The sequence below is a fragment of the Pimephales promelas genome, chromosome 13, assembly GCF_988280905.1.
Source record: "Pimephales promelas chromosome 13, fPimPro1.hap1.1, whole genome shotgun sequence".
NCBI classification, from domain to species: Eukaryota; Metazoa; Chordata; class Actinopteri; order Cypriniformes; family Leuciscidae; genus Pimephales; species Pimephales promelas.
Genome location: NC_142781.1, coordinates 8,513,400 through 8,538,930, shown reverse-complemented (window position 1 = coordinate 8,538,930; position 25,531 = coordinate 8,513,400). Strand labels below are relative to the sequence as shown.

The 25,531-nt window shown below is 38.6% G+C and overlaps 1 protein-coding gene across 1 annotated transcript in view; it reads left to right on the top strand.

Moving 5' to 3' along the window:
* The window catches only part of rev3l (REV3 like, DNA directed polymerase zeta catalytic subunit), a 99,964-nt gene that overhangs the window by 23,805 nt on the left and 50,628 nt on the right, over positions 1–25,531 (top strand). Inside the window, exons 2-6 of the mRNA XM_039667119.2 lie at positions 10,911–11,100; positions 12,851–12,925; positions 19,671–19,831; positions 24,898–25,021; positions 25,213–25,307. Coding sequence (XP_039523053.2) covers positions 10,911–11,100; positions 12,851–12,925; positions 19,671–19,831; positions 24,898–25,021; positions 25,213–25,307 — 645 coding nt within the window. The remainder of the gene's footprint in view (positions 1–10,910; positions 11,101–12,850; positions 12,926–19,670; positions 19,832–24,897; positions 25,022–25,212; positions 25,308–25,531) is intronic.

Here is a 25,531-nt window from a genome sequence, read left to right as displayed (position 1 = left end):
TGCCTGACCACATCTGGAGGTAGTCTGGCTCGCATTGTGTCCGGATCTTTACTAGGTGTAAACGCAATCTGGTTGTTGAAACCACATATGTATATTTTACTCTTCCCAAAAGCAAAAAATAAACGAGTGAGCTTGTTATATAGGCTATATGTCATGTTATAGTCAGATATGACGGCGCTACTGCGACACACATCACCCATCACCGCAGATGAGCAGCTGAGCGTCTATTCATCGAGACAACGTGCAAACATCGCAAATAAAAGTGAAAGTAACTCACAGACGCTTAACACACAATCATCTTCAAGTAAAGAAACGAAATTATCTTACCAGCGCTGTTGCCACTCTTTTATTGATGTCTTTGATTTGGAAATTAGCTGATGATCAACAAAATGCAGCTCAAATCTGTTGCTTTTGGTGGCGTGCAATCCATTAAATCTGCATACGCGGGAGTTTAAGATCGGATTCATATCCGTTTTGCAAAAACACATTTATGTGGCCAGGTGTAAATGGAATCGGTACTTATTATCCGGATAACTTATCTGGATACAGATCGCATTTTAATACCAGGTGTAAATGGGGTCTTTCAGTCGTTTTAGTGTGGACGGAGATAAATTCTAATAAGCAGGTAAAACGCTAGTGTGGACGGAGATCGTTTTCGTTTTAATTCTCCGCTTTTAAACGAAAACGCAGTAGTGTGGACGGGGCCAGAAACACCAGTGATTTCAACTCGTGTTTTTGAGCCTGTCTTTGATTCACTGCAGTTTTTAAGGAGAAAATACTTACTCAGCAATGGTGTTGTTACAACCCTGGCTCTAGGGATTCAACATAAAGGACACAAAGACAGAAATCTGCCAATCAAAAATAAAGTTTATTTTAATATTAAAAGAAAGAAAAAGGGACTGTAGGAACAAAACACTGCAGCAGCAAGAGGATCTTCCAGCAAGAGCATGCGTCCTAGATTGTAGTAGCTCCCGTCAGGTGACACCAATTAGCCAGTTGATTGCAGGTGATCTACTAGGGAAAATGCAGTGCCATCCAGATTATAACACTCACACATAACACTTCCACCCTTAAAACATTGCTACAGGATAACCTATAGTGAAGTCAATAAATACATGGAGAAAACAAACACCTACGACCTTGACAGAGCATCCGCCAAAACATTATCCTTCCCACGAATATGGCGGGCTGCAAGATCATATCCCTGCAAAAACAGGCTCCATCGCATTAAACGTTGGTTAGTGTTTCTCATACTGTGCAGGAACACTAGGGGATTATGATCAGTGTACACGATTAGTGACACACTGGATGAAACATACACATCAAAATGTTTCAGAGCAAGAATAAGGGCCAAAGCTTCCTTTTCTATTGTAGAATAGTGCTTCTGATGAATATCAAATTTCCTTGAAAAATAGCACACAGGATGCTCAACTCCCACTGAATCATTTTGAAGAAGAACCGCACCCACACCAAAATCACTAGCATCCACAGCTAGCTTGAAAGGTCTATCAAAAACAGGGGCGGCAAGAATAGGAGAACTGATCAACAATGCCTTCAGATTGACAAAGGCCACCTGACATAACTCATTCCAAACAAAAGGAACCTTGGGACTAAGCAGGTTAGTTAAAGGTGTAGCAACAGTGGCAAAATTTTTGCAAAAACTCCTATAGTATCCTGCCATACCCAAAAAACGTTTTAGTTCCGCCGAGATGAAAGTACAGCAAAGTTCACAATTGCCTCTACTTTTGCTCCAACTGGAGATACATGACCATGGCCAACAACTTTGCCTAAATAATTTACTGTGGCCTACCCAAACTCACACTTGGAGAGGTTTAATGTCAAATTTGCACCATTTAACCATTTGAACACCTCCCTAAGCTGGGCCAAATGCTGAGACCAGGTAGCACTATAGATAACCAAATCATCAAGGTAAGCCTCACATCCTGCAACTCCTTCCAACACCTTATTCACCAGACGCTGGAAAGTGGCAGGTGCGTTTCGCATTCCAAATGCCATAACATTATAATGGCAGAAGTTATCCGGCGTCACAAAAGCAGAGATCTCACGGGCTCTCTGGCTGAGTGGAACCTGCCAATAGCCTTTTAAAAGATCCAACTTTGAAACAAAGGATGCAGAACCAATCTGGTCAATACAACCATCTAGCTGTGGAAGAGGATAGGAATCAGGCTTAGTGACAGCATTTACCTTGCGAAAATCGGTACAAAACCGAAACGAACCATCATGCTTCTCAACTAGTAAACATGGTGAACTCCAAGCACTAAAGGTCGGTTCAGCTATGTTATGCCTTAACATATACTCTACCTCTTTGCGCAAAAGCTGGCGTTTAACAGGGTTTACCCTATACGGATGCTGCTTAATGGGGTTGGCTTGGCCTACCTCAATGTCATGCTCTAACACATTGGTACAAGATGGAACATCAGAAAACAAGGCCGAATATTGACCAACTAACTGAATAATATCAGTGCGCTCAGAAAGATTTAGATATGACAGATGAATGTCTAAATCAGCCAGAAGTTTAGAATTTGGCAATCCACTCTGATGCATCTCAGAAACAACACTTCCTTGTCCCATCTCAATATGCGGAACATTCAGTACAGCCAAGACCTTGACCTCTGTAGGCGCAGTTTGGTTACGGTCAAAGTAAGGCTTAAGTAAATTCACATGGCACATTCGAGTTTTCCTTTTACGATCTGGAGTCTCAACCAAGTAGTTACATTCACCAACTTTCCGATCAATAGTGTATGGACCACTATATTGAGCCTGCAATGCAGAACCCAGTACTGGTAAGAACACTAACACTTGGTCTCCTGAACAAAACACACGGATGTTTTGCCTTTCGATCGTACCAAGTCTTCATCTTCTCCTGAGCTGCTTTCAAATTCTCTTTGGCCAGTTCACAGGCTCTACTAAGCCTAAAGTTTTCACTTAAGTTTTAGACACATTGTCCAAGAGGTTAGTAGGAGTAGAATACTAAACATCTACCCATTTCTCTTTTACCAATTTCAAAGGCCCTCTCACAGTGTGCCCAAACACAAGTTCAGCTGGACTGAAACCAAGGGACTCCTGAACCACCTCTCGAACTGCAAAGAGGAGTAGTGGAACGCCATCATCCCAGTCTCTTTCAAATTCTTTGCAATAGGTCTTCAGCATAGTCTTGAGAGTTTGGTGGAATCTCTCAAGTACCCCTTGAGACTCTGGATGGTATGCAGATGAAATGTTATGCTGAATAGACAACTGCTTTAACACCTGGGAGAAAAGGCGAGACATAAAATTAGACCCTTGATCAGACTGAACAACTCTTGGTAGTCCAAACACTGTGAAAAACTTAATTAGGGCCTTGGAAATAGCAGGGGCTGTAATCTTACGCAAAGGAACCGCTTTTGGAAATCTTGTGGCAGCACACATAATTATGAGAAGATATTGATTACCTGACTTGGTGTGGGAAAGAGGTCCAACACAATCAACCAAGACATGTTCAAATGGCTCTCCAATGGCAGGAATAGGCTGTAGTGGAGCTGCAGGAATAGACTGGTTAGGCTTGCCTACAACCTGACAAACATGACATGACCTACAATACTGAGCCACATCAGACCTCACACCAGGCCAGAAAAAATGCCTTAACACACGATCAAGAGTTTTCCTAACCCAGACAGACAATGATCATGGGCGAGATACAATATGTCAGATCGATAAACTTCTGGAATGACCACTTGAAACACACTACTCCAGTCATCCTCACATGGTATTTTTGGATCGGTTTGGATCTTTCTCATCAAAACACCATCACTAACAAAATAGCCAGAAGCAACATTTGATAGTACTTCATCAGACACTAAATCTTCAAACATAGGCAACAAAGTGGGGTCTTGTTTTTGCTCAAGTATTAACTGTTCTCGAGATGGTAACATTTTTCCACTTCCGGTCAAGTTCATATCACCTTGAGCCATGAAAGTATCATAAAGTGGTATTTCAGAAGATTTATCTTCAACCTGCCTCTTAGCCGACATGGCACGAGTAGTTGCACAAACAGGAAAAAATTCTGGAAATGCCAACTCAAGTTCATCTGGACAATCTGACTTAAGGACAGTAGATGTTACTTCAGGGACAGCTAGCACTTTCCCACCAGCTAAATCATTCCCTAGAATAAAGGACACACCATCTATGGGAATCTGGGAACAAAGTGCAACAACAACATTCCCAGAGATTAAATCTGATTGGAGATTAATGCTATGTAAAGGCATAGACAGAAATCCTCTACCAAAACCTTTAACAATTACCTCTGAACCTTGAGCTGACTTTTCATTGAAGGGCAAAACATCACATAAAATCACAGATTGAAAAGCTCCTGTATCTCTCTCCAAATCTTGATAGCTTGTCTGTGTTCACGGTCAGAAGACAGATACACAAAACCATCCATCAAAAATGGTGACGAGCCAGCTAACTCCCCTGTCTTGCATGAAAAATCAACAACTGAAGATGCCAAGGAGGGCTTGGCACAGGATTTACAAATGCTACAGTCTTTGCGGATTTCCGTTTTTTACTTAGAACAGGACAATCTGCAATAAGATGGCCTGGTGTCTTACAATAAAAACAAGCCATTTCTGCAATCAAACCATCATTGGTCGTTTTATTGGCAGGTAATGAGGCAAAAGGCACAGATTTTACAAACTGAGACCTATTGTGCTTAATCTGGACTAGATCCTCAACTTGTTGGTCACCAAAATGTACCTTATGTATTAAGACAAACTCATCTGCCAGGATTGCAGCTTGTTCTAAAGTCACTGCTTTCTGCTCATTCAAATAAACAGACACCACATCAGGTAGACAGTTTTTTAATTCTTCAAGCAAAATAAGTTGCCTAAGATGTTCCTTACTTTCCACCTTCTGAGACGTGCACCACCTATCAAACAGATTCTCCTTCTGCTTTGCAAACTCAACATAAGTCTCGTGAGCAAATTTTGCACAACTTCGAAAACGCTGGCGGTAAGCTTCAGGAACCAGCTCATATGCCTTCAATACAGCTGCTTTAACCTCATCATTATTAGCACTCTTCTCTAGGCTTAGAGCGGAATAAGCTTCCTGCGCTTTACCCACCAAGATACTTTGTAAAAGCAAAGTCCACACGGTCCTTGGCCACTTTGATGTGGTTGCCACCCGTTCAAAATGAGAAAAATATCGGTCAACATCCTTCTCAGAAAAAGGAGGCACTAACTTAATGTGTCTACCAACATCAAATGAAGCATCACCTCTTGGAGTTAAAGCAGCAGCTTTTAATTCCAACTCTTTAAGAGACCGTTCGTGTTAAAGATCCATTTGTTTCTCTCTTAATTTCATATCAACCTCTAGGCGTTTCTCCTGAAAAGCCAACTCTCTGAGCCTTAGCTCAATTGCTGCGTCAGACAAAGGAGCAGTCATGGGTTGGGGAGAACCATGCTTAACTTTTAAAACCCCATTGTCAACCAAAACACTTCTAATTATTTCCTTCACGCTATCCTTCAGTCGCTTCTCACTACTTGTGATGGGACTATCATAATGAGAGGACAACTGCAAAAGTTGATCCTTTGTAAAAACCTCAAGTAACTCTTCTGAAGGTTCCTTTAGGAAGTCTTCTAAAGAAGCCATTACTAAACTCCACTTTAGTAACACTACTTACAACACAGAAGTTCAGCCGACACAACAGATCCAACTAACCCGAACACAATAGATTACTCACCCCAAGTAACCACAAATATCCAAAAGCCATACTGGGCATTAGTCTACACTAAAGTCCACAAAAAAACTTCACAAAGTTAGGATCATGGACACCACAAAGTACCTCAAAAAACAAACAAAAACACACAAAAAACAAATATTTAACTAACTTAAATATTCCTTTCACTTCAAAAAGTGAGCATGGTTGCTGAACCCAGACACAATACAAAACACATGAGATACACCCGGATACCTGCCTAACACTTCTAACTCCTATCTATCTTCTGAGGTGTACCGGGCACGAGGCGACTTTAAAAGCAAAACCTCAGCAACTGTGAACCAGTTTATCAATGGTCACAGTTCTGAAATGCTTACCCCCGACAGAGAACAAGTCTCCACCCAGAATAACCTCGAAAACAAAAAAGGAAAAATAACAAAAGAGTGAACCGATGGAAGGATTGAATAATCAACCCAGCTGGAACTCTCACCCTACCTAACCGGGAAAACTCATGCATATATTAAAAAAATACTCAAACAACCATACTCACTAAATGATCTCAATCAAAGGAGAGAGAGAGAAAAAAAAACAGTCCCCAAAATCTCAAAAGAAACATATTTTTTACCAACCAAATTGGACGAGCCCCCATTATGTTACAACCCTGGCTCTAGGGATGCAACATAAAGGACACAAAGACAGAAATCTGCCAATCAAAAATAAAGTTTATTTTAATATTAAAAGAAAGAAAAAGGGACTGTAGGAACAAAACACTGCAGCAGCAAGAGCATCTTCCAGCAAGAGCATGCATCCTAGATTTTAGTAGCTCCCGTCAGGTGAAACCAATTAGCCAGTTGATTGCAGGTGATCTAGGGAAAATGCAGTGACATCCAGATTATAACACTCACACATAACAGGTGTTGACTTATGAATTTGCTCATGGTTTGTCTTAAAGCATATTAAAAACACTAAACATTTGAAAACTGGATGTATATTAGATCCGTGCATAGTGCATCTTAGACCCCATTTACACCTGGTATTAAAATGCGATCTGTATCCAGATAAGTTATCCGGATAATAAGTACCGATTCCATTTACACCTGGCCACATAAATGTGTTTTTGCAAAACGGATATGAATCCGATCTTAAACTCCCGCGTATGCAGATTTAATGGATTGCACGCCACCAAAAGCAAATTTGAGCTGCATTTCGTTGATCATCAGCTAATTTCCAAATCAAAGACACCAATAAAAGAGTGGCAACAGCGCTGGTAAGATAATTTCGTTTATTTACTTGAAGATGATTGTGTGTTAAGCGTCTGTGACTTACTTTCACTTTTATTTGCGATGTTTGCACGTTGGCTCGATGAATAGACGCTCAGCTGCTCATCTGCGGTGATGGGTGATGCGTGTCGCAGTAGCGCCGTCATATCTGACTATAACATGACATATAGCCTATATAACAAGCTCACTCGTTTATTTTTTGCCTTTTTGGGAGGAGTAAAATATACATATGTGGTTTCAACAACCAGATTGCGTTTACACCTAGTAAAGATCCGGACACAATGCGAGCCAGACTACCTCCAGATGTGGTCAGGCAGATCCGATCGCGATCCGATCACAATGCATTTACACCTTGCATTAACATGCGTTTTTTATTATCCGGATAACTTATCTGGATACAGATCGCATTTTAATACCAGGTGTAAATGGGGTCTTAGTGACAGCAGGATAATCATGTTGTTGACGGTCCTGTCGTAAATCGGAAATGTTAAATTAAAAAAACAAGAGACAAAGAGAAAACTCACTGCTCTTGACTGAATTTTGTATCTTTAATTTATAATTCATACAGTAAACACTTATGTGCAGTATGGTATCCAACACGCACGATGAAGACAAAGAGATAAATCAAACTTATACGAAGTCTTTAAGCATACACCACACAAATTATTACATAATAGGTAACCGTAAAAACAAATGACATAATCAGAAACCAAGGATATGGAAACTAAACTGAGCTGAGAAACAGGAACTAATGACACCCGAACACAATGTCAGAACAAGACAATATAATTGAACATGACCATTACAAATATGTGTTATATATTTTTACATTTATTCATCTTGTAGTATTTCTTACTACATAAACCTACTGAAAAACATAGTTTATAATATAATTTGTGTTTTTGTTCTAATGAAATTAAATAACAAAAATAACTGTATTGTGATATCATCGTGAAATAAGATTTAGGTCCTATTGCCCTTTCATAGTAACAAACATTAAATTTGTCCTGCAAATTATTTCATTAGTTAAATTATTTACTGCAGTGCTTTGCTAAATTTTATATATTAAAACTTTGTTTAATGATTGTTTTTCATGATTTTTAATCAGATGTTTGTTTTTATGAAAAACTTGTTGCCTTGAAAGAATAATAATGTTTATTTAAAAATGCTGTACACAAAATTAGCAATGGATAGCTCAAGAAATAAAAGTAACATCAATCAACAAATGCCTTGGTTCAACCAAATCAACCAAAAATGTCTTAAGTCTATCTTTAAAAACTTCATAGTTCTGAGCTTCCCTGAGATCAAGAGGCAGATAATTCTACAGGACAGGAGCGTATGAAGAGAAAGCCCTGTCACCAATAGATCTGAAGCGTGTTTTAGAAACAACCAACAAGTTGGATTGTGAAGATTGCAATCTATGATTTGGGGTATAGGAATGTTAAAGTTTAGATAAATAATGTGGAGCCCAAGCCATGCAATGTTTTATACAGTTCCTCAACATATCATCAACATAAAAGTCATAATGGAGGCCAAGTGATTCCAACAAGTGACCAAGTGGTGACGGATAAATATTAAAGAGCAGAAGTCCCTAGACTGAGGGAACACCAGTGGAACACCAGTGAGAAGCGAGCTAATCTCAGACTTGAAACCACCCAAATAAATGAACTGCGAACGGTCTGTGAAATGGGATTTAATCGACTTCAAAGCTGCCCCCTGCCACACAAAACTTGTTCAAAAGCTGCTCTTAAATCAAGAAGGATGCACGAGTCAGAAGCCATCAAGAAATCCATTGGTGACTTTGACCAAAGCTGAAAGAAGTTTTAGATATAAAGTTGACTTGATGTGCTTGTCTGAATGTTAGTGGAAGAGGGCATGTTACAATGCTAAAACAGAGGCAACTAAGCAAAGTATTTACAACATTCGAATTAGGGCTGCAACTAACGTTTCTTTTGATAAACCGATTCATTTGATTATTCGATTATTTCTTTGATTTATTTCTATTTTATATTTTAGAATTTTTAGAATTTCTATTTTATTTCTATTTTATTTTATTGACAAAACGCACTATTCCACATCCTCCCAATGTTGTCCTTCAAACAAATATGCCAACTATGAAACGTGTCTATATCTATCCTATATTGAAAAGAGCTATGTGCAAAAGAGCTATAAAGTAAAAGGACAGTTTAAATCCCTACATTAAACATGAAGATAATAATAAAGATAATGAAGAAAAAGAAAAACACAAACTCCGTGTTAACAGATGGAATGCGTTCGTGGAATGTTGTCCAGGAGCACACACATTCACTATGGACACGGTTACTGTGTCCAAATTGAATGTGTGTGTTCATGCAGAACATTCTAAGAAAATTTCGTTATCCTCTAAGAGGCACACACATCTGTTAAAGCCCCTGGGAAGCCGCATTCAACATTACGCTAAGGCCATGTGTTCACCAAAGCGTTTTTATCCAGCTGAAAATGCCAGACACTCTGCTGAAGACGTCGTGCTTTGGGCGCAGAAAAAACAGCGCAGCGTTTTTTCTGTTGAGACGTTTCGTTGCTATGATACAGAATATGCGCAGCACAGTTTACTTGTAACTGATTTCAAAAAAACACTCAGTGCCTCGTTGCGCTCATGGCGTTTAAAAAATGCGGCGCTCCCATTGAAAACAATTGAAAACATAAGCCAGGCACGTGAAAAACGCTTTGGTGGACACACGGCCTAACAAAGTAGCTTGAAACTTAAAATAATTAATCCTCATGTTTTGGGTAGTTTGGGTCATGCACCTATCCCCAACGGCTCCCTCTTATTTTCTTCAGTTTTTTTACATGCGTTTTCTTCATAGAAATGCGTTATTCTGTGCTGTGATTTGACGCGACTGGCAGAATTTTTGCGTGAACTGTGGGCAGACGCAAATAAAGATAATGACAAAGCCACTTTAGGACTGCATGCCGTCCAGAACTGAAATGACACTAACCAATTATACTGTTTCTCCATGTAATGCCCAAAATGCAACCATAACTAATCATAAAAAAGTAAAGCTTAAGTAAGGCTGCACGATTAATCACAATTTACATGAAATCGCACTTAAACCAATTTGCCTTATCGCGCTTATGAAATCGAAAAGGCTGTAATAATGTTTGCAGCTTGTCATTCATCTACTGCTCTGCAAACGCTGCTCCATCTGAAAGCACTGTGAGTTTGTTACTTATAACGTGCATTTGAAAGAGCAACACGCGTCAAGCATCTTTGATCTTTGCGGTCCCTTCGGAGGACTCTTGAGTATTGTGTTCCGATTGATCGGCCCCTGCGCAGTGCGCACTGCTCCCTATTCCCTGAGCACGTGTGTTTTAATTCAAATGAAATTATTTTCATAATGTGCTTTAGGGGTGTGCATATTGCCTACATTAATATCGTAATTGTGTAATCTGACATTATGTCTGTCACTTTGCAAAAACCAAACAAAACGTGCATAATGACAAAAAATGACAAAAACAATACTTTATATGGCAAATTGCTTTACTTGTTGGTTTTAATGTTTTGGTAAAACTACCAATACTTCTGTGGTCAATACTGAGATTTTAAAAACGTGGTGATACCAGACTTTCTGTACCGGTAGTTCATTGTGTCTAAAAACACTATCATAACTGTATTGTAGTCACTGCAATGCTTGGCCTCTTATGTCTTATTGCTTTCAAATTCATTGTACAGTGCAGGATATTTATCAAACAGTGATGGTACGGGCTTAAGTCTATTGTAGTGCAGTGCTGTTGAACAGAGACCGTAGAAGTAGAATTGACTTTATTTGAGAAGAGAAGTGCACAAAATCTCTCAAGCACCTTAATTTCAAGATCTTTTTTCTTTTCATCACTCGAATTAGATGATGCTGATGCTTTTTCTTTTCCTCTTTTGTTTCTAGGCCAGAAGACATGTCTTCATCTGCATGGCTTGTTCCCATACATCTACGTGCCGTATGACGGATTTGGACAGGAAGCAGATCGGTACCTTCGACAGGTGGCCTACAGTATTGACAGAGCCCTGAATGTCAGCATGGGAAACCCCTCGTCTAATGTGCAGCACATCTTTAAAGTGGCTCTGGTGTCTGGCATGTACGTGTAAAAGGCACACAAGTGCACACTAGGGTTTGCTTGGATGATGGCTTCTAGGAGTTGGTGATGTGGAAAAAAATATCATATCACAATTCTTTTCATGCAATGTCACGGACCATGATCTTATCACAATTCTTTTTCATGTTGGTTTATAAGACAATTTTGAAAGTTTTTTTTGCTTTTTTTATTTGATTAACATTTAAGGACACAGATAGCAGCAGGTATTAGATGGGTTTTAGGACCTAATGCACCGATCCAGGACTGACACGCTTTGGAATCGGATTTTCTCCTAACTCTACATTCACCAAAATCAAGACCGATTTGGTTTACAAAATTACTTGCCAAGTCAGACATTTTGACACACATTTGTGTGTGTTTGACCCTTTAAGCCAGCACTAGATGCCCAAAGTATACTTTGGCTTTATTAACAACATTAACAACAGGCAAAATAAGTGAATCGTGTTAAAGCTGGCCATGCCCCACTTGTCCATTCACAGTCTTGATGATAATAAGCAACATGGCACAAAGCTTCATGTGCTTGTTGTCTCCTAATTAGGAACCTAAATAGATAAATACCAAGTATGCTTTTTAAAACAAATAACTTAGAAGCAGGAAACTGTATATTCATGCAGTGTGTGCATGTCAAAAGATTAATTCCACATAAATGCAATCCACATCAGACACATGCGCATAAATTCACACAATTATTTTATCAATTGAAGAAATCAATTGTGAGCTCTGTAATTGATTAGTTTAGTAAATCTAATAGAGTTAGATTTAGTAAAAATGCAATTACAATAATTACATTTTTATCTATGTATTAGATAATTTATGAATGCATTTGAAGCATTAAAAGCTAAAAATAACCGTAATATATTCCAGGCAGCCATGCTCATAAGTGTTTTTTGAAGGCAAAACACTATGGGTTCAACTTTTCACTTCTGTGTAAGAAAAAAATATTTGGCCGTTATACAAATACCTGTACTTGTTATACAAAACTAATCTCATGCAACAACACTGGGGCACTATTTGTGGACAGGAATTGTTTCTTTTTCTATCACCATAGAACATACAATAACATTATAGAAGAAGAGCAACCTGAAGTCGTATGATCCATGGCTAGTTAAAAACGTTGATTGGTGTCAAAAATAATAAACTTGTCTGTGCAATTACTCGGTGAAAGTAGTGTTGTCATGATATTGAAATGTCTATTGAAATGTCTAACTTCGATATGAAACCTTGAAAAATATCGATATTTGATACCATTTTCAATACCATTGGGAAAATCTCATCACTTTTTGATAACTAGAGTAATTGTTGTAATAGCTTACAGACATCAGAGAGGGGCTTTATTTGAAACTTTGAATTAAATTGACAAAAAATACAAGCAAGCAGTCTAATAAACAAATTTCACAAAATAGCACAAAATTACAATAGAATAAAGAGACAAATGAAATGAACATGAGTCTAGTATTACATTTTACAGAAATTAAATAAATTAATTAAATGTAAAATAACACTCAAAATTGTAAAATTAAATGCAGATTAATGCTTGCATTAAAGTTATTACATGGACATGACAGCAGCAGGTATATTAGGCTGCTGTTACTTTAAGAGCTTATGGACAGATCCAGTATACTGTTACTCAACACTCGTTTTTTTCTCAACTATTTACATTCTAATTCTATGTCTGTATTTTCTTGAATATTCATTGTTTACCTATTGAAACATCTGTCTTATCTCTCCACAGGCCTTTCTATGGGTTCCATATGAAGGAAAAAACCTTTATGAAGATTTACCTATACAACCCACAGATGGTCAAAAGGTGAGTCTAGGGATGGTCAAATAGTGTGTGTGAGGATATCAAAAAGTACTGTACCTTGGCACTTCTGTACCAAGTTGCACACAAAAGTGTACAGTAGTAGTATCAGCAGTATCATTAATGTTGGGTACAACTCAATTCTGTGTTGATATATTTGCTTTTGAATTCACTTCAGTGAATGTGGTCTTAGGCGTTTTACATTACAGACATTGGCGTTTATTGCTTTCTCTACAGCTGCAGTCCTCCTCATGCCTCCTTGCAGCGGGACCATGTCATGTTGCGCTTAACATTTAAAGTCCCTGTAAAGTCAAAATTAAGTATGTGTTCTGAGTCTGTCATACCACAGAAAAATGTGTTATTAGCCACCCAGCCAAATTTGAAGGATAAAAAAAGCCGGCAAGTTTATAAAATAAGCTATCAAAATCATGAAAAAATTAGCAGATTCTCTGCTCTCAAACGCTGGGGGCGTGTCCGCTGGCTGCGCTGAAACCACGCCCACTAGCGGGAAAGCTGTTGACGGTGATATTAGCTGATTAGCTTTTGGAGATGGGAGGATGAACACTGAGGCGGGAGATCGTTGTTTCGGCCCCGTTCACCAGTAACAGCGGATTATCAGTGAATCCAAGTCGTCTCTGAGGAAAGTTTATAAAACGATCCAGTGTAAAATGATCACTACAGACCCGCCTCTCGTTGGGGGTGATCCTCAGCTTTTCATCAACAAGGTTGGCTCTCTAAAAACCTCTTCTTGATGTGATCGTTTTTAGGGGAATTTAAATGAAGATACCGATCTGTTTTGTACATGATCGCATCCAGGTAGTAGCCCATGCATGTCCGTGTCGAAGGCATAACTAGCTAGAAAACTGTAGGCTTAGCTGTAGTAACTAATAGTACTGACAGTCACTCGCGATTGAGCGGTGAATGCGAATGTGCTCGGGGAGTGTGTGTGGAGAAGGGGAGATCAGACTCTGTGCGTCATCAAATAGGGGGTGTCCAGCAGCTCATGGGCTCCAGTGCGTCATCGAGCCCTGTTTTAGCCCCGCCTAATTAATCCGTAAAATTGCAATGGTGAAAAACTGTTTAACGGTCTAATTTCACATTTCAGTACTTCACAGTTCACAGTCTTTGTAATATGTTTTAGCAATACATATGTAACATTTATAATGTGTTTAGAACTTTTTTGTAGAATTGCCTTTACAGGGACTTTAAGTCGAATCCGTTTGTTCATTTGACCGGAAGCTAGTTATTTTACTTTATTTACTTTTAAAGTTTTTAATATGATTATTTTTCTTACACAAACTCATCGTTTTGCTACAAAAGGCCTTTATTAACCCACCGGAGGCATTTGGAATTTGTTTTATAATGGCTGGATGCACTTTTTTGATCTTCAAACCGGTGGTTGCAATTCACTGCCATTATCAAGCCTGGAAGCGTCAGGGTGTTTATTAAAAGTGACATATTGCGCCCCTTTTCACAAGAGTTTTTGCATATGAGCAAAAACGTGTCGTTTTTGTGTGTCCCTTTATTTGCAAATGAGCTGCTGCTCCCTGCCCCGTTCAGAAGAGAGTGAGCCGATCCTTTACACGAGCTTTGGATACAATAACAAATAATTTCACTCATCTAAAATCTCAGAAATAACCAGTAGTGGACTGCAGCCTTACGGAGAGACTCAGGAAGAGGTTACAACTTTTAGACTCACCTGGGGCCTGATGTATAAACGTTGCGTACGCACAAAATGGGCATAGAAATATGCGTACGCATTTTCCCACGCACATAACAGGATTTGTAAAAAATAAACTTGGCGTAAATAAGTGCGCACCGTAAGGATGCTCTTGACCATGCGTACACACTCTTTTAGAAGAGTAGGCTATGTGTTTTGGCGACAATGATGGTGAGCTGGAGTCAAATGTCTTTTTGCTCACTATTAGACAGAATCTAAAGAAAATTATACATCTACAGAAATATAATACAAATATAATTTCACAAACCTATCATCACTTGAAGCAAACATCCATCCCTTCTTAAATGACCGCGCCAGCACGCGCGTTTGGCTGTTTAGTGAAACTGACGCACATATAGCTAATCTAACGGCAGATGGAGTAAAACCGTAAATCTTCATAATGAGTCCAAATCATAAGTGCATGTTCTCAATAATAGTTTAAATAAATAAAAGAATGATTTAAACTATGTTTTACTTCTGATATAAACATTTAGATTAAATATGCCATTCTCATTAATGGAGTTAAACACTTAAACTACATGAAATCATTACTGAGAAGTTACAAAAAATTATATTCAATAAATAAAAATAGACCTATTTGTTGTGGATGCTTTAATGTTTTAACTGATAGCTAATAGCAGATTGTCTGAGAAAAATGTTTTGTGCAATACACAACCATGTCTATCTGTTTCCATTAAAATATAAATCAATTAAAAATACTATTTGTCTATTTGTACTATTTACTATTCTGCCTTATGTGCGAACGCACACTTTAAGGATGAAATCTACGCAAAGTTTTATACATGAGGCCCCTGGACGTTTCTGAATGGTTAGTGGATACATTTATGTAGATGTTGTGAAGTTACATTAATTCATCTGTTTCTGAGGGATTTCTGTTGAAAATAAAAATTCTGCTCTGAGGCTGGGACACTAAATGGTGTTCAGTGCTCATCTGTGCAGCGACGACAGAACAGTTTGCATGCTTTGCTCGAACATTTGCCATGGCGTTAGGACTGGTTACACTGTTGACGCTTGCAAAAAAACCCAAAAACAAATTGTCTCATATACACCTAAAATGGCTTGAGGGTGTGTACATTTTCATTTTAAAGTGACCTGCTCCTTTAAAGACTGTTCATCAGGTACATAATGCAATATAGTTATATGTATGGTTCATCGAACATGTATGAAAGACATTGTTTAATAAAAATCTCTAGTACGTATTTGGATTTTACAAAAGTATCTTTCTATGAGTATAATTTTTATGAAATATCACCTACAGGGAAGTGACAGAAATTAACTTTCTCATTAAGGACAACTGCATAATATTTTTAATTATGAAATTAAAACTGCCAATAATGAGTCATAGAAGCATTCATTCAACTAATTTGTTCAAAACGTCTGATTTCATTCCGGAGCTGAACATGTGACTCGGTCACTAAATTCCTGAACCGATTCGTTTTCCCATTAAGGACAACTGCATAATACTTTTAATTATGAAATTAAAACTGCCAATAATGAGTCATAGAAGCTTTCATTCAACTAATTTGTTCAAAACATCTGATTCATTCTGGAGCTAAACATGTGAGTGGGTCACTGAATTCCTGAACCGATTCGTTTAAAACCCTGCATTTGTTTAGTAACACCACTGTGTGTTTTTCTTGCCTTGGAGACACGCATCTCTTTTGCTGTGACTTGTTGTCTTTTTTTTTTTTTTTATAAAAACAACTATGGCCATTTATATATACAAAAAAAAAAGATACAAAGATACATTTTGGGTGCATTTTATTAATTTGGGCATATTTACCCAATCCCCTGAGAATGTCTGACCCAGAAGCCTCACTAATTGATAAAATGAATGTAAAAATTAATTTTAATAATGAAATAATATAGAGTTTTGGTTTTAAATCACAATTGCGAAGTGCATAAGCTTTCATGCATTAATATTAGGCTACTATAGCAACATTTTAGTTGTGAACAGTCTAGCCTCAGCCTCAGACGTCACGCCCATGAGTGTTGGCTGCGCGTCTGATGCCTATGGCACACAAAATTGGAAACACTTCAGGAATTCTACAGTATTTCCAGGAGATTTGTGTCATCTCATCCTCATGGACTCCACCAGATTTACTATTTCTTGCTGTGAGCAGTCTAAAGGTTTTGCTATGCGGGATTAACTCTGTTTCACAGTCACATTTTGACTTGCACATTTGACACATTCACCTATGAACTTCCCGCGCCATGAAGTAGCTCTACTGAGTAGGCTAAAGGTTTTTTTCCCCCATGTTTTAGAGGGCTATAATTAGTCGTTGTTAGTTGACTTCTGAATTGTTATAGTTTGTCACCGGTTGCACTTCAGGGTGTTCTAATCATAAAAGGGTGTTCTTATTATCATAAAACTATGCATCTGTTAAAAGGGTCACAGTGTTGTGTGTTAGTGAAGCTGTCACAATGATTGTGTGTTTTGCAGGAAAGCAGATACAACTAATGGTGGCGGTATCCTGCTAACCTGTGTGTATTTTTGGTAAAGACACTGAGGCCATGTCCACACTAATAGGTTTTCGTTTGAAAACGTATGTTTTTCTCTCCTTTTTGGCCTTCCGTCCACACTGAGACGCCGTTTTAAGTCAACAAAAACGTATCGTTTGGAAAACGCTCTCCAAAGTGGATAAATTTGAAAACGCCGTTTTCGCGTTGTAGTGTGGACAGTGAAACCGGAGGTATTTCAAAACGATGACGTAAGTTTAGTCATGTGATCCATGTAGTACCAATAGATATTCATGTTTATCGGTATTGTGCCTGTTATGTGTTATTCATTTTTACACTATTGCTAAAATATGTTACTTTCTATGTTACTTAATATGTGCTATTCTTCATAGCACAGCGCTGCAAAGATGACAGATAATGTAGCTTACTCACATTTGCTGTCCTGCGGCAAAACAGGAGAGCAGTTGGGTTTTAGACCAAACATATGGTGACTGAATGCGACCTAGACGCATCCGTGATGGTGATATATTTTGCCAAATAAAATTATCCTGTTATTGTGCGATAACATTATTATTTATTTTCCCATCTTTATTATCTCAGTGAGCTTTTGTGAAGTTTAACGCATGCGCAGTAAAGTGAATTTAGAAGTTTCTCATCCACACTGAAACGTCGGAAAACGCTAGTGTGGACGGAGAGCGTTTTTAAACGAAAACCCCGTTTTCAAATCTATCCGGATTAATGTGGACGTAGCCTGAAATGCTGTATCCAAGATGCATTTATATCTGGTGGTCTAAAATGTTTTTATTTTTATGAATAGATGAGTTAAAATATTAAATACATGTTGGCTTAGGCAATTTTCCTTTTAATTTTATGTAGTAATATTATTCAATGCTGCTCCATCTCTATTGGTCGGTAGCTAGCTTTTAGTTTCATAGTTGTAGTAGCAACAGGTTTAAGGTCAGACAAATACTTGAATGGCCCACTAGTGGGGGATACTTTGTGTTACGTCATCGGCAGCTTTCGTTTCTTCAGACGGCCCATCTTTAGTGCTTTGCTGGCTCTGCAATAGGGGATTATCACGCTTCCGGGTTTCATGGGCGGGATTTGTCAACTTTGTGCATGTCCACTTCCGACGCAGTTCAACAATGCCTGAGACGAATGCTATTTATGTCACTGCTCTGTTCCACTTTGTAAATCTAACCAACAACGCCAACCCTACTTAAGTTTTCATGGATTCCCGACTGAATTGAGTATAAGGAAGAAATGGATTAAAACTTTAAAATAAAACAAGGTAGCACGTTTGTTTGCAGCCGGCACTTTAGTGAATCAGACTAATTTACCAGGGATGGTGTATAAATAAACTTAGTGTTGTCCTTCATCAGTTTGCCAGCGAGATCAGTGATTCAAGGAAGTGGCAGTGCACAAAGATCACAGAATCCAGAAGTACGACGTATCAGCGTGACAATCCCCTATTAGCATGTTTATGTGCACACTGTTACGCTGTTAACTTCCAAACATCAGCTTATTGAAAAAACAAGTTGTCCCAGTTAACATGAAAACCAATAACCAGGCAACACAAGTAAACAACGTTTAGAAGACTTTATTAATAAATCTGGTTATTTCCCGCCCTGTAGTGAAAACGTGAAATATGTATCCAACAAGTGTATCTGACTCGTGCGGTTACATTTATGATGTCGGTTGTGATTTTAAATCTAGCATAAAAAAGAAGAGTATTTGAACATTGTCAGCAGGAAACTAGTATAGACTCATATTTCCTCATGCAGTTACAGATGCATAATTTTCCAGATGCACACTTCTACCATGACTCTTTCTTGTCAATAAATCAATAAATCAACTCATTAACTTTTTTTGTAAGTATCCTCACATTGCATCAATTGCGCTCGTTTTTGTTGCGTGTCCTCAATCTGGCAACCAGCGTGAGCGTCGAATCTGAGCAGGAGGGGGCGGGGGGAAACAACTCTCTCCAATATTTTGAATTTGGACTGCAGTGCCCATTTCAACCGCTAGCTGTAAGTCTCACTTACTGCACCTTTGAATGAGAAAAGCTTTGTTAAATGGCATTGTTTTCAAGTAATTCATATTTTAAAAAGAATTAAATATCAATGATTTCGCTGTGCTGTTTTTGTGCTGTACTGAAAAGAATATCGACATGCATTTTACAAAAAAAATTATTTTATTGGCATCTACTACTGAAAATTCATTACCAAAATAACCTTTAGTGATGGTAAATAGTAAATGGTGATGGTAAACCCTACACACAAAGATGGCAAGTTCCAAAATCCTGGTCCTTGTGGGGACTTTTTTGGGTCACATAAGGAAAACAACTCATGAATCATAGTTTTTTTTGTTTGTTTTTTTTTTATGTGAAAAAAGTAATCTGTGATTGGTAGGTTTAGGGTTAGTGGATAGAATAGTTTTTACTGTATAAAAATGAGTCTCTGAAAAGTCCTCAAAGAACATTGTGTGTGTGTTTGGTGTGTATATCATGTGTTTGGTGTTACTGATTGAATGCATGTTTTCTCTTTGTAGGGTGAGTGAACTCCTGCAGGGGGGAGCTGTAATGAATAAGAGTTTCCAGCCCCATGAAGCTCATATTCCCTTCCTGCTGCAGCTCTTTATCGATTACAACCTCTACGGCATGAACATGATCAGTCTTGCTGCTGTTAAGTTTCGAAAAAGCAGTGCAACAGGTAACGCATTCAGACATTCATACACACAGGAAGAAGTCTTTGCCAGAATTTTTATTATCAAAAGTCTGATTCACAAGTGCCGCCCGCTTAGAAAGAGATTATCTGACAACATAAAAAAACTGCAGGATGGTCAGCTGCTTTGTGATGCTTTGCAGTGATGACTAAAGTGCCCTGGAGAGTTTTTACATTTGTCACATTGCAGTGTTTGAGAACACACTTCAGCATTGCTGTGTTAAGTCTTGTGGATGTCTATGGAGAAAGTTCTCTTGATTTTTATTGTAGCCCTTCCTGCCCTCGTCTTCTTCAGGACAAAGTTTGCTCTTTTTCTGCATAGTGCTGCTTTCGTTTCATTCAGCATTTGGGCATAAATAATAGTGATGCTCAAGAACACTTTCTTCCCCAGTCTTGGTTTTTGTATAGATAGCTGGGTTTGCAGAGTGAATGGTTTGCAAGCTCCCAGTTTTCTTACTGCAGCCTTCTTGTCTGCAAGCTTTAGTGATTGAAACTGTCTGCAGAAGTAGAGCTTCCTTTTGTGCTTAACGTCAACACAGACTACTCTGATTGATCGTTAATTGATTTTGTAGACTTTGTTCTTGCCCATCTTGGCTCAGTTCTTAACTCCTTTCAGTTTGGTTCCTCATCCCTTAATAGTACAAGCTGCTCGTAAATGCTCTCCTGGGGCCTCATTTATAAAACTTTGTGTAGGATTTGCGTCTGAAGTTGCGTACAGATGAAATATAGGACGTGTGTACGCACAGAAATATTCGGATTTATAAAACCGTGCGCACCCACATCCTACGCATTTTTCCCTTAATAAATCACGATCAATTCTAAATGTAGTGCAGCTTTTTGCAGCTTCATATCACACCCATAGTTGCCCATAAATAGTCCGTGAAACGCCCACAAGTTAATATTCATCGATTGCGAAATCATGTTAAACACAGAGAGGAATTAAAAAAAAACGTAACTTCACTCAATGTGAAGTAGAAGTTATCGTTTGCGAGGTGAGAAAGAGGAGAAAAATGTTGTTTGGAGGGCACAGTGCGGGCATTACTAATGCCAAAAAGGCACTTGAGTGGCAAACGCCGTAAATGCTGTAGCCTCACAACCTCGGACTGTGGCCGAAATAAAAAAGAAATGGTTGGACATCAAAGTCAAGGCAAAAAAGCGTCTAGTCATTAATTCGATCAGAGAGGTGGCCAAGGAGTTGGGCGAAATCAAGACCGTCCTAACTGAAATAATCTGCACAATGAGGGAATTCTTGAATAAATAATATCTTTTTCCACACCCATTGTTGTGAAGATGTTCACAACCGATTCCTTCCATTTAAGGGGGCACCTATAATGCCCCTTTTTACAAGATGTAATATTGGTCTCTGGTGTCCCCAGAATGTATTTGTGAAGTTTCAGCTCAAAATACCCCACAGTTAATTTATTATAACCATTTGAAAATGTCATTTTGGGGCCTGCTTAAAAATGAGCTGTTTCGGGGGTATACGGCTTTAAATGCAAATGAGCTGCATATCCCCGCCCTGCCTTTGGATGAGGGCGTAACTTGATACCAATGGCAGTCGGTACTGAGAGACTGAGAGAAACCGCTGTTTTGAATGTCATTCAGCGTACGTTTGAATCGGAATATATAAATAATCTCTGATCAGACCCAGATGACGAACGGAAGAATAAACACAAATGAGAATGGACCAGTACGTCTCGGTATGGTTATTTGATACATTTATGTACTTAGCGTTGTAATCGCGTCCCCTTTGAAATGATGGGCATGTGCAACACTAATGCTGGCGCAGTTTTTTTGAAACTACATACACATACTGTGATAAAGTTTGCTACGTACAAGCGAAATTACATTTATGCGTGGGACCTGTGGCGTCATGTTTACTTGTCATACAGGTGCTTCTGTGTCAAATGTGAGGAGATGGCTAACTTACAGAAAAGAACATGTATGCAGTTTTTAATACAATATCTTTAAATATAAACGTGTGGTTACACACTATACAAACAAGGTTTAAATTATATAGCCTACACAGACATCCTACGACGACAACAACTTTAGACGCATTTGTTGTTGAATTGGCTGACATTGACTGAAAAGACTATTTGCTCAAAAATCATAAAATACACTTACTGTTACTGGATGTGTCGTTGGATCGCAAACAGTAGATGACGATTAACAGTTGAGGATGAACTTTTAAACTATAGCAACAGGATTAACCCACGACAGAACAGTTATGTTTTCAAGAGACATTACAGGCTGTCGTTGAAACAATGGAGGATGTGTGTACAGATCACCGACGGCGGGGTCTATGCCACAACAACCACACTGTCAATCAAACCCCTTTCTCACTTTCTACGTCACAAAGAGCTGAATCTTAGAACAGCTCGTTCTGAGACAGTGAATATGATTTATTGAGATTGTAAAAAAACACTGGGTGGATTTTTATCATTCTAGGATGGTTTTGCTCACACACTGCCGACACACATTTATGTTCAAACCCCATGTAAAAGTGAATTTTCCATAATAGGTGCCCTTTAATCGCCACATCTTCTAAGAGCGCAAGATCAGCTATTGTGCGTCATTACGCATTGTGATTGGGCATTTTATTTCCATCCATTTAATTCTGCATCTGACAAGCTACAGATGTCGGTTATAATCTACTTGGAAATGGGAAATAGTTCAGCGCAAATGTAATTTCTTGCAGCTTTCTGAATGGGTGAGACATACGTCATACGTTATTTTATCAAAAATAAAACAAACTAAAGGGATATGCATGAATAGCTAATAATAATGATTCCGTAGCTGATGAAGACATTTTTACTATGAAAACAACTTTCCCTAAGTGGACAAATAATACATCTATCTATTTATCGATCTATCTATATATCTCCCTAATGATCTATCTATCTGACTGACTATCTAATTGCTATATCTGCTCCGTTAGACGGACACATTGGGGAGAATATCATTATATCGTTTTGTTTACCATCATATTTATGAGGATGAATTGTATAACATGCCAATATTATTGCAGAACATATTTCACTTTTTGGAAATATGTGTTAATTTGCATTTCTGTTGCAGATCGATCAAACGGTGTTCGTGTAGGCTGTTAATTGTAAGACTTGCTTTGTGAAGTCTTCATGTTATTTATGAGAGGCAGTATTGCCATTTATTTTACACAACAGTCTACAGTTTCACACACTTTCACGTGTTTTTTCCAACTGCCGACGGTGTCGCCATTTCTCATTTCACCCGTTTTTGTGCGTACTTCTGGGTCAGAGCTTGCGTGAAGGACCGCACATTTTACCGTCAAGTTTGCTTTTTATAAATAACAACTATTGCGTAGAGAGCGGTGTACGCCTTCTTTTGTGCGTACGCAACGTTTATAAATGAGGCCCCTGCTCTTTGAGGAATTCAAAAAAGTTTGTTAAACCGGTTGTCTGGTGTGACAAAGCTCTGCTTGTCAGAGATGTGGACGAGCCATTCTTTCTTAAAAGACTCAATTCACCTTTGGCTAAGCCCCGCCCCCCTTAGTTACTGTTGCTACATCCGTCAATCTTCATCTGCGCTCTGCATGGCTTATGCTGTAACAGATCTTCCTGCTGAAATGTTATCAAACTTTTATAAAGCAGCAAATAAAGTGTCCGATAGAAGTGGGCAAAAGGCGCTGCAATATGCGTTCAAGACATACAGGTGAAACGCAAGAAACAACAAGGCATCCAAAATACATAGAAGCAAAAGCATAACGTTACCGGTCACAGATGAACCACCGCATTTCCTACTAATCGAGATGGAGGCTGGGACTAACAATATCAGGGAGCAACACTGTTCATGCAAAGCTGGGTAGGTCTCTATTCACTTCTACTGTATAATCGTTATTACAAAGCAAAAGGACTACATGAGTATAACGTTGTATTTATTAGCGTGTGCTAGCGTATCAACAACCGGTATAAGAACCGAAATCATAACCTAAAACATTATAAAACAGTCTAACTAGTATAACTTCACACTCACAGTAAGGTTAGAAGTAAAAAAAGATGTGCTTGTTGGTCTTTGAGGGGTTTAGCTGACTGAGGACGTCCACACAGTTTAATACAAAGACGACACTTGTCAGGATTTTACTTTGGTTTTGGGAAGGGGAAAAACGGACACCCCCCTCCAACCTCTCTGGGAAACGCATCCCGAGGCACAACGTTTAACCATATTTTGGATAAAACTACGATGGTAATAGCCTGCTGAGACCAAAAATATGAGACGCCTGTGTTGAAAGTCAATGGAGCGCTGTGAAAAAGTGTCCGACCTCTGTGGGAGGCTTGTTCTTTGCTGCGCTGTGATTGGTCAATCTACATTCTAGGGCGTGGCTTAGCCAAAGGTGAATTGTCTTCAACACTAGTGAATTTTTAATTGTGCCAGTATCACTCACTCACTCAGTCTCCAAGTGCCCTTTCTACTGCTTGAATTAATTAAACTATTTTTCGTGACTGGTGATTGCTGATAGCAGGGTGTTTATGGAAAGTCTTCTAATATTTCAATTGCAATAGCTGTCACGTTTCTCATAACAGTTTTCCTAGACACAAAGAATGTCATTACCTGTATTATAAGTGGTGAGGCTTAGATTTCCTTTTTATCCAGACCATCTAGCACCTGAATCTTTTTTTTTTTACCTCCTTTTTTACCTTCTGAAGCATCTCTCTTCCTCCTGTGAAAGTCACATTTATTACCAGTGAACTTTGGAAAGGATGTGGGCTTTAACTTAATTGTTGCCACAGGGTAGTTGGAGATCATTAGTGGAGGTGGTGTTCTCTCTGCCTCCTCGTCTCGCCCAAATGAATTCTGCTTTTCTCCAAAATAACTCAAAAAAATAAATGTTCAAATGAATGAATCATTTGACCTGGAATCATTTGACATCAGTCTGGCCAGTTCACAAATCAGACTGAGTCAAATTCAGAATTCAGCAATAAGACTACTCGCTTCATTATATCAAACTTCTATTTACAGTTCTAACCTCAATACATGTACTTTTTTACACTTTGTACCTCTATTACTACTTGTAGGAGAGCAGATGTTGAATATAGGGGACAGCACCAGCCCATGGAAGAATCCCTGTGTGTCCAATCTCAATGACAGCGAGCTGAGGGATACAATGTGTACTCGCTGGGAGGAGGACAACATACCAAGGTGTGTATGTGTTGCTATATGTTATAATGCTGGTATAATACATACCAGCATTGTCATACATACTACATAATACATAATATATAATATATAATACATACACATTATAATACATAATAACATGCATACATAATACATACCAGCATTGTCATACCAGGTATGTCATTTTTACCTTCATTTCATGTGTTTTCCAGTTCTCTGGTTTTAGAGGAGGTGGAACGGATGAGTGTGTGCGAGCTGGAGGTCGATGCCGTGGCTGCTGATGTTCTCAACCGTTTAGAGATTGAGAGTAAGGATTGGTTGAATTCTTTTACATTTTTTTGTGTGTGTGAGCATAAGCGAGTCCCTGCCTACACCGGTTATAACATCTGTGATTGCATAATCACTAATTGGTATGGTTGTGGGGAAAAAAAGGGTTGGCAGGGTGGGCTTTAAACGACACCAGACGGTGAATAAGGGTCTTATCTAGCGAAACGATCAGTCATTTAAAAAATAAATAGTTTAAGTTTTATA